The 18,157-nt window shown below is 57.8% G+C and overlaps 2 protein-coding genes across 3 annotated transcripts in view; both read left to right on the top strand.

The window, feature by feature from the left end:
* The window catches only part of ZFYVE28 (zinc finger, FYVE domain containing 28), a 60,808-nt gene extending 50,259 nt beyond the window's left edge, over positions 1–10,549 (top strand). For both annotated transcript variants that reach the window (XM_008567803.1, XM_008567804.1), the window contains 5 exons: positions 6,355–6,509; positions 6,794–6,910; positions 7,802–7,906; positions 8,822–8,925; positions 9,348–10,549. In XM_008567803.1, coding sequence (XP_008566025.1) covers positions 6,355–6,509; positions 6,794–6,910; positions 7,802–7,906; positions 8,822–8,925; positions 9,348–9,479 — 613 coding nt within the window. In that variant the 3' untranslated portion in view covers positions 9,480–10,549. The remainder of the gene's footprint in view (positions 1–6,354; positions 6,510–6,793; positions 6,911–7,801; positions 7,907–8,821; positions 8,926–9,347) is intronic.
* Positions 10,550–16,610: 6,061 nt separating this feature from the next.
* MXD4 (MAX dimerization protein 4) overlaps positions 16,611–18,157 on the top strand; it is a 16,446-nt gene continuing 14,899 nt past the window's right edge. The window contains exons 1-2 of the mRNA XM_008567813.1: positions 16,611–16,762; positions 17,717–17,860. Coding sequence (XP_008566035.1) covers positions 16,611–16,762; positions 17,717–17,860 — 296 coding nt within the window. The remainder of the gene's footprint in view (positions 16,763–17,716; positions 17,861–18,157) is intronic.

Here is an 18,157-nt window from a genome sequence, read left to right as displayed (position 1 = left end):
GCTGGGTTGATGGTGGTGACAAGAGTTCGGGCTCCACAGTGAGGCACAGGAAGCCGCTGCGGGGTTGGTGGCTCTTGCTCCTCCAGCTCTGCCTCTCGCGGCTCAGGGCCACATCTCACCCTGACTGTACCCGTCTTGCCGTAGGGATGGAGCCACTGGCACCAGCTGGCTTCTCGGCTGTGTCTTGTTCATGTGCGTGGCTCCCCTGCTAGACTTGGCTTTTGGGGACACACACAGTGTCTGGGTCATCCCTGGGACCCTCCTCCATGGCCCCACCCTGTCTGCCTGGCACCTGCCCACGCAGGGTCAGCACTTTCAAAGGCAGCATTCCTGGCTCTCCAGTGTCCAACGATGCCCATCTGCCTGGCCCCTAGGAACGGGCTGACCAGCACAGGACCCAACCGCAGGCTCCAGGTGAAACCCAGGCTCCCTCCGGCCTTCTCTTCTTTTGTTCCCCCTTGGCCCTTCTGAGTCCAGCCGGGTTCCCTGCAGGCAGTGCCTCCTCGGTTTTTTGTTCGGTGACCAGTCTCTTTGGGAAGTCCCTTAGCGCTCTCCATCCGTTCGGCTCCCCCATGGTTCCTCCAGAGCTTCAAGCTGATCATGGCAGAGCAGCAGGACAGCGCTGTTCACGCGGAAAGTGGAATGTGTCAGGGCTTGAGACAGTGGTCGGCCACCTCGGCCCCAGTCGTAATCTGCTGGAAGGATTAGCTGTTCTTATGCCGTAAACTTCAGGCTCCACAGCCCTCAGCTCTCTACTGAAAGTCAGGACCTGTCTCCTGATATCTCACCACTGAGCAGTGTGGCAGCACAGGGACACTGGTCCAGAAAGTCTCCCCAGCCTGGTGGCCTTTATCTCAGGGCTGAAGGCACCTCCCCCTGCCATCTGCCTTCACTTGGAAACAAGCTCCCTGCCACAGGGTGTCATCTGCTGCCGGCAGGCACTTTCCTCTCCTTGTAATAGGATTTGTTCTTCTGGTCACAAAAGTTATGCTTAATCATAGAAGAGACTTTGGAAAACAATAATTTGTCTATAGCCCTACTGTTCAAGTAAATGTGGTATTAACGCTTTACCTTGAGTATATGTCCCAATCTACCATCTATGTATATGTGATATCTCTAATTTTTAAAATGCTACCTTTTTCATTTAATATTTTAATATTTCTAGTGTTTCCAATATCTTAACATTTCTATTCCTCATATGGATAAGACTAATTCATTGAGGCAACACACTGTTGAGAGGCTTATGAGCTATTTATTTTATTTTTTTATTTTTTAAAAAGATGACCGGTAAGGGGATCTCAACCCTTGACTTGGTGTTGTCAGCACCACGCTCAGCCAGTGAGCAAACCGGCCATCCCTATATGGGATCCGAACCCGTGGCCTTGGTGTTATCAGCACCGCACTCTACCGAGTGAGCCACGGGCCGGCCCTGAGGTATTTCTTGAATATGAAATTGCTACATGATTACAAGAAAAGCATAATCTTCTATTGTTTTTTTAAGTGTACGACTCAGTGGGTTTGGTACGTTTACAAGGCTGTACAACTATCAGCACTAAGTCCCGAGCATTTTCATCGCCCTGTAGAGGAACCCACCCCCGTCAGCAGTCACCCCCGGTCCCCTCTCTTAGCTGCTGGCAACCACTAATCTACTTGCTGCGTCCGTGCACTGGCCTGTTCTGCACAGCTCATGTAAGTGGAACCGTACACTGTGTGACGGTTTGTGTCTGGCCCCTTTGACTTAGCGTGATGCTTGCGAGGCGTATCCGTGTTGCAGCACACGTCGGTGCTTCATTCTTTTTACGGCTGAAAGCGTATTCCATTGTGTGGATGGACCATATTTTGTTTATCCATTAAACTGTTTTCCAAAGAGGCCGCACCAGTTTCCGCTCCCACCAGGAAGGTATGGGGACCCCAGTTTCCCCCAGGCCCACCCTCCTTACCAGCGTTTGTTATTTTCCATTACTCTAGTCATCCTGCTGGCTGTAAAATGGTATTCGATTGTCATTTTGATTTGCATTTCCCACACGATGGTGTTGAGCATCTTTTCATGTGTTGATTGGCCACTTGTGTATTTTCTTTGGGAAAATGTCTGTTCACATTTATACCCAGTTCTCAGGTGAATTTTCTGTCTTTTTATTGTTGAGTCATAAATGCTCTTTCTACATTCCAGAGACTACACCTTTATCAGACACGTGAGCTGGAAAAAGTATTCCGTGGATTGTCTTTTCGTTTTCTGTTTTTGTTTATAATGACATTCTGTTAAATATAAGTCTTCTTGTTTTCCCGGTGGTGCTCTGTGAAGCGCAGAAGTTTCACATCTCCATGAAGTCCGACGTCTATGCTTTCTGTCGTTGCCCACGCCTTTGGTGTGATGTCTGAGGAATCACTGCCTGACCCAAGGCCACGACGATTTGTTCCCATGTTTTCTTTCAAGAATTTTAGAGTTTTAGCTCTTACATTTGGGTATTTGATCCATTTTGAGTTCATTTTTTGTATGTGGCATAAGGTAAGAGTCCAGCTTCATTCTCCTGCGTGTGGATGCCCAGCACCCAGCTCCATCTGTTCGAGAGACTCGTCTTTCCTCACGGACTGGTCTTGGCGCCCTTGATGGAAATCAACTGCCCACAAATGTACCGGTTTATTTACAGACTCTCAACTCTATCCCATTGGTCTGTATGTCTGTCCTGTGCCAGTGCCACACAGTCTTGATCACTGCAGTTTCACATCAAATTACAAATCACAAGTTTGAGTCTTCCTTTTTTCCTTTTTTTTTCTTTTTTAAGGTTGTTTTGGCTATTCTGGGTCCCTGGCATTTCCATATGCATTTTAGGGTGAGCTTGTCAATTTTTGCAAGAAAAAACAAAAAGAACAGACAGCTGAGATTTTTATATGGACTGCATTGAGTCTGAAGGTCAGTCTGGGGAGTATTGCCATCTTTTTTTTTTTTTTTTTTCCTGACCGGTAACGGGATCGCAGCCCTCAGTGTCGCGCCCGTACCGGGGACCGGCAAAGGGATCGCAACCCTCGGTGTTGCACCCGCACCGCACTCAGCCAGTGAGCAGGAACCGGTCTCCACATGGGACCCGAACCCTCGGCGGGAGCGCCGCCACGCTCCCAAGCGGCACACTCTCCAGTGCGCCACCGGGCCGGCCCGAGTATTGCCATCTTAACAGTAGTAAGTCTTCTGATCCCTGAACACAAGATATTTAGGTCCTCTTTAATTTCTTCCAATGATATTTTGTAGTTTTCAGTGTATAACTCTTCTATTTCTTTTGTTAAATTTATTCCAAACATTTTAATCTTTTTGATGCTGCTGTACATGGGATCGTTTTCTTAATTTTCACTTTATTGCTACCATCTCTAACAAGTGATTTTTTAATTTTAAAAAAATTTTTAAATTTTATTTATTTAATTTTTTAAAAAAATGACCGGTAAGGGATCTTAAACCGTGGCCTTGGTGTTGTCAGCACCACACTCTCCCAAGTCAGCCATGGGCCAGCCCCACAAGTGATTTTTTTTTTTTTTAAATTGATATATAATATACATGCCATAAAGTCCACCCTTTTAAAAGGTGTATGGTCCAGGGTTTCAGTGTGTGGAGACTTTTGTGCTGAGCCCTCACCAGTCCAGCCCTCGCTGCCACATACCTGCCTGTTCGGTTCCTTTCTTCTGCTCTCCTCCTCCCCAGTTCTTTTTTACTTTATTTTAAAAAATTTTTGGCAAAATGTATGAATATAAGATTTACTATTTTAGCCAGTGTCACTAAGCACACTCACAGTGTTGTGCAGCCATCACCACCGTCCACCTCCAGAACCTGTTCATCTTCCCAGACTGAAACTCTGTCCCCACGGAACACCCACTCCCCGCTTCCCCACCCCAGCCCCTGGCACCCGCCCTTCCACTTTCTGTTGCTGTGAGTTTGACTGCTCTAGGGACCTCATATAAATGTGATCCTATAGTAATTGTCCTTGTGAGACAGGCTTATTTCACTGAGCATAAAGAGCTCAAGGCTCATCCACGTTGCAGTATGAGTCAGAATTTCCTTCCTTCTCCAGGCTGCACACTATTCCGTGGTATGGATGCATCACGTAGTCTTTATCCAATTGTCTGTCGATGGACGCTTGACTGTTGTGAATAACACTGCTATGAACATTTGTGCACAAGTATCTGTTTGCGTTCCTGCTTTCAATTCTTTCGGGTGAGGTTGTCCACTGAGACTGGGGGTGCTAAATGGAAATTGACACCCTGGACAGTGAAGGCCCCACCCCCTTTCCTGACCTGACTCCCAAGGTGGGGGGCAGTGAGGCTGAAGGTCAGGGGCTTCATCTCTGCAGAAACGGGGCCACCCAGGACGGGAGAGCAGCAGATCCCCATTCGGGTCCCAGCAGAGGGTGCAGTCCCACGTGCCAGCACGCCCAGCCCCATCCGCCAGCCTCCCGCCGCTTCTCTGTGTTCCAGTGAATATCCACACGCTAGAAGGTGACAATACAACCCACACTCCGGCCCCCCCTCCACTAAAGGAAGGAGCCCTGGAGCTCTGGGGCCTCTTCCAGCCCCAGCCTCCCTCTGCGCTGGAGCAGGCCACGTCCTGCGTTCTCGGGTGTGTCACTCCTTTGTGCTTCTGAGTGGTTTTACACCATAAGGATGTGTCGCTCAGAGAGACACTGGGCAGTCCCGTGTGTTTGTCCACTGTGTGTGAGGAGACTCATGCAACACACGAGATTCACTCATGTCAGTGACGGGGCTGTGGCTGGCTGACCTCTGCCTCTGTGACCTCTGCTGGTGCCTGCCCAGGTCACGGTTGGTTTTCCCTCCCATCGCTCATGGGCGTGGGCTCCTTTCCAGTCTTCCTCTGGATCACAGAGTGCTGTGTCGAAGAGTCTGCCATGTCTGCAAACGTACCAAGACAGAAGTTTTGGGTGTGCGCTGGCGACAGATCCCTGGGCAGCTCCATTGTACTAGATGGTGCCAAATTATTTTTACAAAGTGGTTGCACCAATTTCTGCTCCCTCCAACAACGTGAAGGTTCCTGTGGCTCCACCCACACTCTTAAGTGCAGGACAGGAGCCCAGGATCCCCCCCGGCATTGGAGGCCAGCCTCCGGCATCATGAAAAACAGACCAAACAAACGAACCAACTCCACCCCCAAAAAAGGGAAATCAGAGACTGTGCAGGCTGCCGATGGCAATTTTTTAAAAGTTATGACAAATATTTTTAGATAGACAAAAGAGTTTGAATCCACGAAACAATAGTAAGAGCAGGAAATTAAAAACCTGCTAGCAGAAATTAAAGTGTCAAGGGTAAAATTGGAAGAAAAAAATTTAAAAATGAAATGGGAAGAAAAAATTGAGGAAATTTTCCAGAAAGTGGGACAAAAAGACAGGAAGATAATAGGATATAAATTGTTGTAAAATTGGAGGGCCGGTGAGTGCATCCCCTGGAATTAGCCCTGACCCAGCACAAGCCCAAGTGCGAGTGCCATTTACAGTCACGGTGGGGTCCGCACGGCCGCCGGGAGGATGGAGACGGGAGCACGTGGCGGGGTAGCGTGCTAGACTCCCCTGGCTGCTGTGACAAAGCACCGCAGACTGGGTGGCCTATGTGAACAGAGACTTATTCTCTCACAGTCTGGAGCCCGGAAGTCCCAAATGTGGCAGGGCCGCACTCCCTCTTCGGGCTCTGGGGGCTCTGGGGGAGGGTGCTTCCTGCCTCTTCCAGCTTCTGGGGGCTGCAACTGTCCCTTGGCTGTGGCTGCATCACTGCAGTGTTTGTCTCCACAGTCACAGAGCCTCCTCTCCTCTGCGCTCTGTCCCCTCTTCTGTCTGGTATAAGGACGCTGTCATTGGATTTAGGTCCCATCCTGATAATCCAGGATGATCTCTTCTCAAGATCCTTCGCTTAATTGTGTCTACAAAGACCCTCTTTCCAATTAAGGTCCAGGGGTCGGGGTGAGGACAGATCTTTGGGGACCCACTCAGCTCACCACAGATGGGATGACAGGTGAGCTGAATCTTCTGCAGGAGAAAGTCAGGAGATACCGTTAGCCCAGGAATGCAGGACGGAGCAGCCTCAGCCTGTGAGCTGGCATCTGTACCAGGAGGCCCAGCAGAAGGACGGGGAGTGGCTGCCTCAGGGCCACAGGAGTCCAAGCCTGGGCGGGGCAGGGGCTGGGTCAGGCCCTCCTGCTGTTATGTTGATGACATTCTAAAGTTAGGTTGCAGGAAAGTTGTACATTTGGGCAGCCCAACTCCCGTGGGTTGCCTGCAGGGACGTGGGTTTTTGTCTCGACCCTCAGGCTGCAGACCCCTCGCATGCCCCCTGCCCCACATACCCAGTGTCTCCTTCTCTGTGCAGCGGCTCCACGGCTGGTTCCTGCTCCTTAGACAAGATCAAGCTGGAGGCCACCCCCGCAGCCACGCAGGCCACCCCCACAGCCACAAGAGAGAAGATCCGGTCCAGGTTCCACAGCAGCCACGACCTGATCCACCGCCTGTTTGTCTGCATTTCGGGTGCGATGTCTGGGCCTGGGAAGGAGCGTGGGTGCAACTTCGGGGAGCAGAGGCAGGTGGGGTGCACAGCCTCTTCACTTTGCTGAACGGGGCAGCCCGATCTGCACCCCACTGGGCGAGCGCTCCTGTCCTCAGGGAAGGCTAGAGCCGCCTCAGCAGGAAGGCAGGGAGGGGTCTGTGCAGGTGTGGTGGGCACCACCCCGGGGGAACCGCCCCCAGGAGCTGCGCAGCAGCTGCCCTGCCTTCACCTGCCCTGTCGCTCTTACGTGGTCCTACTCCCTCAGGGGTGGCGGACCAGCTGCAGACAAACTATGCGAGTGACCTGAGGAGCATCCTCAAGACACTGTTTGAGGTCATGGCCACCAAGCCAGAGACTGACAACAAGGAAAAGTTAAAGAAGGGTGAGTGCCACTCAGGATGGGCTCTGAGCTGGGCCAGCATCATGTCCACCGCCCCCCAGCCCTGGGCACCCACGGCCTCCTTTCAGGGCAAACATGCCCCCCAGGATCCGCATGACCTGCCACCCTCCAAATGTTCCGGCCTGTCTCCTGGGGGACCCAAGGATGCCCAGAGAGCCCACCTGCTGAGAGGTGGCTCCACCCATGCAACTGGTCGTGTCCCCCTGCACACACGGCAGCAAGGAACCTAACTTCCTGCTGCTGACAAACCCTGTGGGGTACTGGGGTGAGAAAGGGGGCTCAAGCCCTCCTCAGCAGTCCCTTGTGCTGGGCTGAGGCACCTGTTCTGGGGGAGCTGCCCCTCACCCCAGAGGCTTCCACTCATGGGTTGTCTGGGCACACAGGGCAGCCCACCCAGTCCTAGAGCCCTGGCCCAGCAGGGCATGTCCTGGCCAGTGGGGAGGAGCCCATGTGCTGACCCAGCCCTGCCCCCAGAATCCACACCACTAGGCCGCTTTCTGTCAGGGAACTCATGGCAGGGCTGCCTTCTGGAAATCACAATTCAGAGAAGGGAGAGACGTGGACTGGCTTTGCAGACAGGGCTGGTGCGCCCCTCAGGCCACACGCTGGACAGGGCATGCAGACACCGAGCTGCACAGGGTCCTTGCCCACCTCAGGGATCACAGTCCAGGGGGACCTCACCACACACCTACAGCGCAGGGGCCCTGGGGCTGGGTGTCCAGCCCCATGCCTCAGGGCTCACCACACCTGGCTGGGATCAGCACCAGCCTATGGGGGCCACTCACTCCATGACTGCTGGTCATAGCACCCAGGTGTGCCCACCTGGGCCAGGTGACTGTGCTCAACCACATTGCACACCCCTTTCTCTTCCAGTCACTCAGACCCTGCGGAGTGCGGCCTTGGAGGACTGCGTACTCTGCCAGGAGACCCTGTCATCCTCTGAACTCGCAGCCAAGACCTGTGATGGTGACTTTGAAGGTGTGTGGGAAGCCTGGGCCAGGGGCCACATGCTGCCTGCTGAGCGGAAAGCAGCAGCCCCTGCCCCTCCCCAGGGGAGACAGCCTCCCACACCCACATCCCCTCCTCGGCTCCCGAGGTGTTCACAGAGGCGCCCTTAGTGACCTCGGGCCAGCTGTTTAATGTCTCTGAGCCTGGTGTGCACAAGGTAACAGGTGAGGGGAGCAGGGAGGTGCCGGGGTGGAGGCCTTGGCTGCGGCTGCAGGTGGCTGGTCAGGAGCACAGGCCGCACCTGACAGCTCAGCATTTCCCTGGCTCCGCAGGAAGGGCCTCACGTGGCAGCCTCCAGGAACTGCCTGGGACACAAGCGGGGCGCTATGAGTCACAGGGACCTTCTTCATGGGAGTGGAGGGAGTCATATGAGAGCCTGGCGACCCCTCCCCTGGAGGCAGATCAGGGGCACTGCAGCACATCTGTGGGGAGAGGGCAGCCCGAGGCCTTCAGAGGGGCCGGTGGCAGAATGGAAGACAGGCCCCTGGGTGCCGGGAGGCCTGGGAGAGGTGCTGAGACAGAGGACGGCAGATAGGCCTGACCAGGGTGACCAGAGCTGGCTGGGAGAGCTTGGGAGAGAGAGGGCCACGGCCAGGGCACCTTCATCCAGGTGGACGCTCCCTGCCACACGTCCTGAGACCAGGTGGCCTGGCGTGGCCTGGTCCGGGGCACGGGCTGCAGCTGGGGTGTGATTGCTGGACACTGCCAAGAGCTGTGACGGGCGACGTGTCTGTGAGATGCCGTCAGTTTCCTGAAGTCGCAGCCAGTGTAGTCCAGGGAGGACTGGAAAGTGGGCCAGAGACACCTGCACACCCCTAGGCCTCTGGTCCCCCCAGCCCACCTGCCCCTGCTGTTGCTGACGTGCCCCTGCTCTCGTTGTGACAGACCCACCTGAGTGGGTGCCAGATGAGGCCTGTGGCGTCTGCACCGCGTGCAAAGCGCCCTTCACCGTCATCCGCCGGAAGCACCACTGCCGAAGCTGCGGGAAGGTAGGCAGCACCTGTGGAGTTGGCGCACAGCATCCTGGGGGGTGTCCGCAGGCACACCACGAGGCTCTGGAAGTTAGGACCGAGGCCCTGGGAGGCTGGCCAGGCCTCTGGGGTCCACGAAGAGGGCCCCTGAGTCCCAGGTCCTGCTCTGACTCCAGGCATCTGGCCCACAAACCCTGGGTGGTGCCCATGTCCAGCCCGGCCATTTCAGAGCCAGGGACAGGGGACAGAGGGTTTGGACAGGAGACTGCAGGGGCCCTGGTGTGGGGCCTGAACCATGCCCTTGCCCAGTCTCCCGAGGCCTCAGCTCCACAGCTCCTAGGGCCCGGCAGACCCCCAGCCACAAGCGCCCTGCCTGGTCTGGGTGGGCGGGTGTGTGGGCTGGCGAGGCCCGCCCTGCTCACGGCCCCCCTCGGTTCCAGATCTTCTGCTCCCGCTGCTCCTCGCACTCGGCGCCGCTGCCCCGCTATGGGCAGGTGAAGCCCGTCCGCGTGTGCACGCACTGCTACATGTTCCACGTCACGCCCTTCTACAGGGACAAGCCGGGCGTGTGACGCGGCGCCGGGGCACTCCCTGACCAGCCAGGAAGGAGGGGCTGCACCCGTGCCTCGTCCTGGCCACGCTGCTGGAGGGTCTCTCTGTGTCTCACTAAGCTGCTGCTGCCACCGCTGCTTCCAGAATGTCCAGAGCCTCGGTCCCACCCAGCCCGGCCTCCCCACTGCAGGGACCCCAGGCCAGCTGCAGGGGCTGACAGTAGGTTCATTTGGCTCGTGGGGGGACCCCGGGTTGGGAGGCCTGGTGGCTGCCTCCAGGGCTGGGGGCCTAGGCATGGCCAGGGACCTCTCGCCCGTCCATCTGAGCAGATGGTGGATGTGTACAGGAGCGTGGCCACTCTGCAAGCCTCCTCTGCTGCGGAGAATCTGGAAGCAAGAGCGAGGGACGAGAGTGGCCTCCCCATGTGTTTACCAAACCAAAAATTCCAGGCTGTCTATTCTGTCCCCTGCAGCCACCCAGCTCATTCCCCAGTGCCCACCCCCACCGTCCCACCTCAGGACCTTGGCTGAACAACACACATCTCATTTCTTCTTGGAGGGGGAAGTGTGGGCAGCCGACCAGTGCTCCCCTGGGTACGCAGGTGCCCCTGGTGTCTGACCGCCTTGTCCACCTGCAGCCAGAACAGGGACTGGCCAGGCAAAGAGTCCCACAGGCAGAGGTTTCTCGGATTCTCGGGCCAGGCTCACAGGGCAGCCCAGGACCACCTGGGGCCTCCCACTTGGCTGCCACCACCCCCGCCCTCTGCACTCCCAGCACCCTGGCCCCCTTCCTCGGACCCCAGAGCGGCCAGCACCCAGGCTGGCAGCCGAGCGCCCCAGCGCGGCACCTCCTCAGGCTTAAATCTCAGGCTTCACGTCGCAGTGATGATGGCTGTTTTATTTTTAGGGATGACACACCTGCCGCTTCTTTTATAGAATGAAACCCAGCTACCATTTAACCGTGGCGCACACATGCACAGAAACGGCTTCTGGGGAGAAGCGTACATGGAGGGAATATGTGCATTGAGATTATTTTTATTTTCTAAATGCTGTAACTCGGAACCATTTCCATAAATCTATTCAAGGGTCGCGGACGCTCTCGTTTCTTCTGTCAACGCCGGCTCCTTGTGCTCATCCCGGGAGCGATGTGTTTGCGCTCACATGGGCTCGCCTCTAGGAAGCTGGGGGCTTCTGGATTCTTGGGACAATTGAGGGATCCCCTCAGCCCGCAGGATGGAGAGGATGGGTGCCCCTGCCCCCTGCTATCCTCCCCCGTGAGGGCTCCGGCGCCCCGGCCGCCTGCCCACCCGCCCAGCTGCTGTCCTCTGCTGCCTCTTTAGCTCGGACCCTGGCCTGGGGGGAGGGGTCCGTGCTCTTGACCTCTCCACCTTGGGGCCCTGTGCCACCCGGCGTTCCTGGGGGGCTGCTTTCGGGAGTCCTGGGAGAGAATGCAGGAGGGCGGCCCGGCCCATGGTTGCCACGGCAACAGAGCCTTCCTCCCATCTTGGTGCAGGAGCCCTGGGGACTTTGGTGTCTGACTCCTTGGAGGTGGGCACTGGGAGGCCAGAGAATATGGCAGGGTCGTGGGAGGCCACAGTGGCTGCCCTACCCACTTTCAAGTGTCTCAGACCTGGGGCTCCCTCTGAGCAGGGCTGAGTCCTTTGGGAGAAGAGGGGAGTCCAGGGGGACCTTGGTGTCTCTGGCTGCCCAACACTGCGTCCCGTCCCCTTGCTAACCTGGACGGAACGCAGAGAGGTAGCCCCTCCATCCCCAACCCCCAATCCAGTGGACGCTGTGGCCTGTGTCACTGGCTGGACAGCTGTGCCGCCTCGGAATCGTCACCCGCCCGGGGGAGGCCGGCCCTGAGGGGAAGCCCACCTAGAGCTATGCTGTGCTGTCCCCTCTCTCCCCACAGACACCCACAGTGGTCACGTTCCAGACGTGAGACACGGTGGCCCTCCTTGTCCACCAAGTCAGAGGCAGGAGACGGAGTGGAGGGTCTGCTGTCCGGAGGGAAGCAGGAGGGGCGGCCTGGACGTGACCCGGTCCCTGGAAGCCCTCCACAGGCCATCCTTGGTGGCCTTTGTGGGGGGGTGGGAGGAGGCAGCCCCTCCCTGAGCTGCCCTGTAGGAAGGCTGGGGCCACCAGAGCCCTCCAATGAAGGTGACCGACTGCCCTGTTCAGAAAATGAGGGGTTTCCTGGACCGAGGGACTTCCCATGCTAATCTCAGGAGGTTTGGTCCCTCTATCCTGCTACGGGTCTATCTCCACCCCAAGGGCAGAGCCAGCACCTGGGGGTAAGAGAGCTTGGTCCAAGGCAGAGTCCAGCTCAGGAGGGGTCAGGATGGGAGGGCCCGCTGCTGACCCACAGCTGGGACTAAGGATTGGGAGACCCTGGGCGGGAGCGGGGAGAGTTCCGGGAGCTCTGGGTTTGGAACCAGCCCTTGCCAGCCAGCCTCAGGACCTTGTGCGGGTCAGCCTTCCCAAGCCTCAGTTTCTCCATCATCACCGTCATTTTTGTCCTTCCTGCTACTGTTTTGTGAGCACTGCTGTGTCCCTGGCTTTATACCTGTTGCCTCCCCTACTTCCCAGGACAATCCCTGAAGGGAGCAGGATCCCTGTGTTACAGATGGGGAAACTGAGGCTCACAGAGGTCAGTAAGTGGCAGAGCTGGGTTGTGGGCTTCTAGGAGGGTCCTACAAGAGGCAGAAGCAGAAGTGTCTTGTGAAGTGAGGAGCACTGGCCCCAGCTGCTTGTGCCTGCAGGCTACTTCCAGGTAAGGCAGCCCGGGCGGCAAGAACCCTCCCAGCTCTGGCAGCTGGAGGAAGGCCGGGGGCCGCCGGAGCCAGGCGCCCTCACTGCCCTCTCTGGGCTATGCGCAGGCCTGGGACGGGGTGCTCCAGTGTTCTCTAACACCCCAGCCCCACCTTCCATGCCCAGCACTCCCTGCAGGTACTCGGGGTCCAGATGCAGCCTGCAGCTCCCCACAGGGAAGGCCTGGGCAGAGAGCACCATGCATGACCTGGGAGAGGTGGCACCAGGGTGGGGAAGAGGAGAGAGGCCCCACCCTGTCCTGCCCCCTCCCACTGCAGGCTCAACTCCATGCCCACAGAGGTGGCTCCAGAGGCCCCCCCAGCCCACCCACATGCCTCTGGCTTCTGGAGGTACCTTGTGGCAGGTCTCCCTGGTGGCTCATCTGTGCACCTGGCTGTTCTCAGGCCCACCCTACTTCCCTTGTGGACCCCAGGCCAGCAGCTGGTCCTGGCTGGGAGGCAGCGAGTGTCCCCACCCCAACCCAGCTAGCTGTGCTCACTCCTGGGCTGAGTGGGGGTAGGCAGACCATGAGCCCAGGAGCAGAAGGCCCTGGGCCAGCATGGGGCATGCATGCAGAGGAGGCTCAGAGGGACCACTGGTGTCCTCATAGTGGTAAAGGTGATGGAGGCCAAGCGGAGGGGTGGGTGTGAGGCACAGACCTCCCCCTCCCGGTCCTGTGGCCCAGCCTTGGGCTCCTTCCAGGGTCCCAGCTATAGTCCCTAACGGCCACCAGGGGGCATCCCACCCCACGGCGCCCTCTCAGTGCAGCCTGGCTTCTAGGGTCCTGCCTGCATTGGGGCAACCGGAGTGCTTCTATGCAAGGTCACCCCGCTGTGGCCGGGCACCCCAGGTCTGAGCTGAGCCCCCAGCACATCCAGACCCAGTGGCCAGGCCCTAGTTCTCAGGGTCCTACAGATAGATGGTGGAGGGTCCAGAGAGGCCTACGGCTGATATAGCAAGGACTGAAGGCAGGGCAGACCATGCCCAGGTGGCTCAGGGAGGCCAGGGAAAAGGGGTTCTGGTTAGAGCTGGACACCCACACTACCAGGGTTGGGGGTGGGGGCTGACAGCACCCTGGAGGGGGGCCTAGTGCCCCACTTGGGTCAACCCCTGACTTTGCCTGTTCTCCAGGCTGTTCAGTGGGAGCTGGTGAGAGGTGGGCAGAGCTCAAAGTGGCCACCCCATGCCACCCTCATGCCCCAGAGTCCTGGAGGCACTCCCAGGCCCACTAGACCCACCTCCTCCAGGAAGCCTTTCCAGATAGCAGCCCCTCCCAACCCCCACCCCCCTGCCACATACACACATTTTCACGGCCAAACCCCTATGGTTCCTGGGAGGGAGACCTGCCCCTCTACCCTGGGCTTGTCCTCCCCAGGCCTTTGAGAAGAAAGGGGCTTCACAACTGTAGAGCCTGGAGCAGCGGCAAGGCCAAGCTGGGTCCCTTTGTCCTGCTTGGCTTGAGCCTGAGCCCATCCAGCTCTCAGTTCTGGCTCTCCTGATTTTGGAGGCCACCCCCAGTGACAGTATATCAAGTGCCTGAGTCTGCACCCACATTCCTCCTTCATAACCTTTTTTTTCCCTGTAAAAGTTGTTTTGTTTCTTTTTATTGTCTTTTTTTTCTTTCTTTCTTTTTTTTTTTTTTCCTTTTTTTTGTCTTTTTTCGTGACCGGCAACGGATCGCAACCCTCAGTGTCGCGCCCGCACCGGACCGGGACCGGCAACGGGATCACAACCCTCGGTGTTGCGCCCTCACCTCGCTCAGCCAGTGAGCGGCCAGTCTGTATGTGGGATCCGAACCCTCGGCGGGAGCACCGCCGCACTTCCCAAGTGGCGCACTTATCCAGTGCGCCACCGGGCCGGCCCCCCTTTTCTTAGTTTTAATTTTATTTTTTCCTGTAAAAATTTTGAAAGAAAATTTTGTTTTGCTTTTGGACATGGTTGGCTACAGGAAATTCATTTAATTTACAGTTTGTCCAGGGGACATCAAAATAGTGGGAAAACCTCGTAAAGTGAGAAGAAAATCTACCCCACCAAATGCTCTCAAATATTATAAGCTGTTTACTTATTTTACGTTTAACAATAATGTTGACACTATGTTAGTTACATAGACATTTAATTACATCCTCATGCATTTTGGTTTGGCTGTCTTCTTTTCATGCGCTGGAGACAGTGTTTTCCTGAGTGTCAAACTTTCTGGAAGGCCCCAGATGCTCAGAGGCCTGGCCTGGTGCCCACGGCTGGCGAGCATGGGCAGCTGCAGCTCCACCCGGGATCTGACCGAGACCCTGTGCTGACCAGCTGTGACCGGCACGTCCCCCTCCCCTCGGCCCACTTCCTTGTGGGCGGCGCCGAGGGCTAGAAGCACTGGCTGATTTGGAGCCCCTGTTCGCATCGTGCCACTTCCTGGCACCCCATGTGCCCAGTCCACTGCTGCCCAGGGCTACCCACACATCCTTCATTGTACCCCCAGCCACCCCAAGAGGCAGGTTCTGTCGCTCCCGTTTTATAGCTAGGGAAACTGCGGCTCAGAGATTTAGTGACTTGCTCAACTTCTCACGGCCACACTGGAGTCCACGGTGGCTTCGGGAGAGGGATCCAATCACAGAACCCCCCTAGAACTCCCCCGTGGTGCCGGCACACAACCAAGCCTCTCAGTGCACAGGAGCCAAGACTTCTGGGGGGCTGGGCACATGCTGAGCTGGTCGTGGCTCCCTGGGCCAGCCCACAGACTCAGAACCCGGTTGGCAGGGAGCATCTGAACCCACCCCCTCCACAGTGCAGAGGGGAGGGCTGTGGGCGACGGAGGATTCCAACAGGAGGAGGTGGCAGAGTGCTGGGGCTCCTATGGTTGCAGGGAGAGCAAGCCAGTGACCCAGGAGGTGGAGTCAGGGCCGGGTCATCCTAGAAGTGTGGGAAGGAGGCTCTGGAGGAGGGGCCTCACCAACCTTTCCACCATGGTGCGTAAGAGGCGCTCCTGATGCTGTGTCGAGGCCCTCAGACACCTGAGAAATCGTGGGCATGTTCCCAAGCCCATGTGCATGTGCATGTATGTGCACGTGTGTGTGTGTGTGGTGACAATGGGAGGCTGGTGATCCTGGGTCCACAGAGAGGAAGCTGGGCCCAGTAGCATGGGGAAGGCTGGGAAGTTTTCCAGAGTCTTCTTTCCATCTGTCTTCTTAGGGCTTGGATACCCTCACGGGATCCTGGGGGGTGGGAAGTGAGCCAGCCTTCCCCAAGCTGGACCAGGAATCCTTCATTCCACCCTCCAAATGCCTCAAGAGGTGGGTACAATTATCCTCATTTTATAGTTAGGGAAGCTGAGGCTGGGGTGGGGGTGGGGGCAGGAAAACGCAGGAAATCCAGGCAGATGGAGACTAGCCAGCCCCACCTTCCATCCAAAATTAGGGAAGCCCCTTCTGGATTCAGGCTCTGTCCCTTCTCCTGGAGCCGCTAGCTGGGGTGGGGTAGGGAGGGCTGGGCTCCCTCACAGGGCAGCGAGGGAGCACAGACAGGGGAGAGCCCAGCTGGGCTGGGGGCATACAGGATGGGGCAGTGAGGGAGACATGGGCTGGTCCAGGGGGCAGTGAGGGGGACGTGGGCTGGTCCAGGGCGACAGTGAGGAGGATGTGGGCTGGTGCATAGAGGGGGCTCAGGGTAAGGTAGGGTGGTCCCCCCTGAGATCAGAGTGGGAGGATTGGGCTCCAAAAGAGAGGAGGCCAGAGATTTCTGCCCCCTCTGGTTCCCACTGGACAGGTCCAGGCTCTGGAGAAGGGGCCCAGAAGGTCTGGGCAGGTCCCAGAGAGGGGGTTGGGCAAGGGGGCATGTGGCCTGGCCTGTAGGTGCAGGGAAGGCGCCCCAGGAAATGCTGTGGTCCTGCTGGAGACCTGTCCTAGGTAAGGGGGCCAAGGGGTGGCCAGTTCCTGTGGGGGGCTTGGTCCAAGAGGCTAGCCTGCACAGCATCCTTCTCCTCCCCAACTGCCCCAAGGGATTTGAGGGCACCTGTCCCACCAGTGCTGACCTGTGGTGCCCCTGCTTATCTGGGGAGCGGGCACATTGAGGCCTACGGGTGGAGACCTGGCCATCCCCACCAGGTGCAGCAGCTTCCAGGTCTGCACGAAGCGCCGCACGCTGCTCCCTCCCTTCCTCTGTCACCTCTGCTGCGGGGACCCCACCAGGATGCCTCTGCCCACACCAGGCCCCAGCCAGCCCCAGGCCTACGCCCCTCGCTCACCTCGTGGCCCCCGGCCCACTTCTCCCCCTGACTCCCACAGGCTCCTCCTGGCAGTGGCGCCCACACGCACACTCCCACAGGCAACAGGGAAGTGCTCAGTCCCGCGCATGGCTCCCAAAATGACCTGGGTCAAGGTTAAACACGCAGGCGCTCTCTGTAGTCACACATGGGCACCTGTGCTGCCGGCTGTGGTGCAGAGCGCACCTCATGCCCTGTGCCAGGAAGGGGAGCATTGCGCTCAGAGCGGCTTTCGCGCTAGGTGAGGTGCACAACCCACTGGGCAGTCAGAGCAGGGGCAGAGGAACCTTGCAAAATGCTGGCCACCAGGTGGTAAGCCCTGGGTCCCCAGACCCCACATGTGCTTGCTCCTCCCAGACCCTCTTCTTTACCCTGCACGGCAGACTAGCCTGGAGGTTCACAGCACCGAGTTCCTGTTAGGGGCTCTGGCCTGGCCCTGGGGAGACTGGGCAGGAGCAGGAAGGGCCTGGTTAACATCAAGGGTGTTATTTTAATGTCCACATGGTGCTGCTCATGGTGCACCCCGGGTCCCCGCTGGATCCTGTGGGGCTCTGTGGGAGCACACATTGTTCTTAATGCCACTGCACAGGTCAGACAGCTGTGGCCCACAGCCCAGCAGGTCTGGCTGGGCCAGGAGGTGGCTTTGGTCTCCACACTCCTGTGCCACCAACCCTGGGTCAGGTGTAAGAGAATGCTAATCTACATCCTACTGGGATTTCTGGGAGACCCTAACTTTAGGCGTCAGTTTCCTTATCTGTAAATTGGGCATGCAGAAACATACAAGGAATTCACATGAAGCAGTCATATTGGTCCAAGGACCAAAAGTGCTGAGGTTTTAATAGTTTTTGTTCTGTTCCATTGGCAGCAGCCACCACCCTCCAACCCCAGACTTAGAACTTCTGTAGGGGGGTCCAGACACCTAATGCCACAAAACTCTCCAGCCTGCTGCTCTCATCTTCAGGAGCTCCTAAGCCACCAACCTCAAAAATCAGTGAAAGGGAAGATTGAGGGACACTCAAGGGAGGGACTGAGGCCAGTCTGGGGCTGCCCCTGAGGCTGCCAGTTCCTGCACCCACTGGGCCAGCCTTAGTGTCCTGGTCACTGGGGTGGCCAGTCGTCCCACTCAGGGCAACTTCCCTCCCTAGAAAGCTTCCTTGGCCAGAGAGGACCAGCGCCTGCGCCCTTCGCCCTTCAGACCAGACGCGCAGGACTCGGCCTTCCACTCTCGGGAGCCTCTCACTGTGGCCGCAGGTCTTCGTCGTCTTCTCTACGCCTGGGGCCCCTCCTTCAGCCCTGCGGTCCACTGGGCAGCTCTGAACGGCCCTCCGGCTCTGGGCCTGTGTGTCCCCACTGACACCTTCAGAGAAGCCTGGCTCTTAGGCTCAGACCGTCTGCGTCCCTCCCCCAAGTCCCGGCCTTTCCTGGGGCCACGCTGCGTCTGGCGGGGAGCGGTGTCGTTTGCAGCCCCACGCGGGACCCCCGTCCTCCCGCGGAGCCAGTGCTGCAGCCGCCCGTGTAACAGGTGTGAGCGCACCGCGCGCACACAGCCGGCGGGGCGGCGGGGCGGTCGCGGCCCGCATCGCTCGAGGCGCTCCCCGCGTCCTATCGGGCCCCCGCGCGGGGCGGCGGCAGCCGG

Source organism: Galeopterus variegatus, unplaced genomic scaffold, assembly GCF_000696425.1.
Source record: "Galeopterus variegatus unplaced genomic scaffold, G_variegatus-3.0.2 Scaffold347, whole genome shotgun sequence".
NCBI classification, from domain to species: Eukaryota; Metazoa; Chordata; class Mammalia; order Dermoptera; family Cynocephalidae; genus Galeopterus; species Galeopterus variegatus.
Note: the sequence above shows the minus strand (reverse complement) of the source record. Positions and strands in the feature narration are given on the sequence as shown.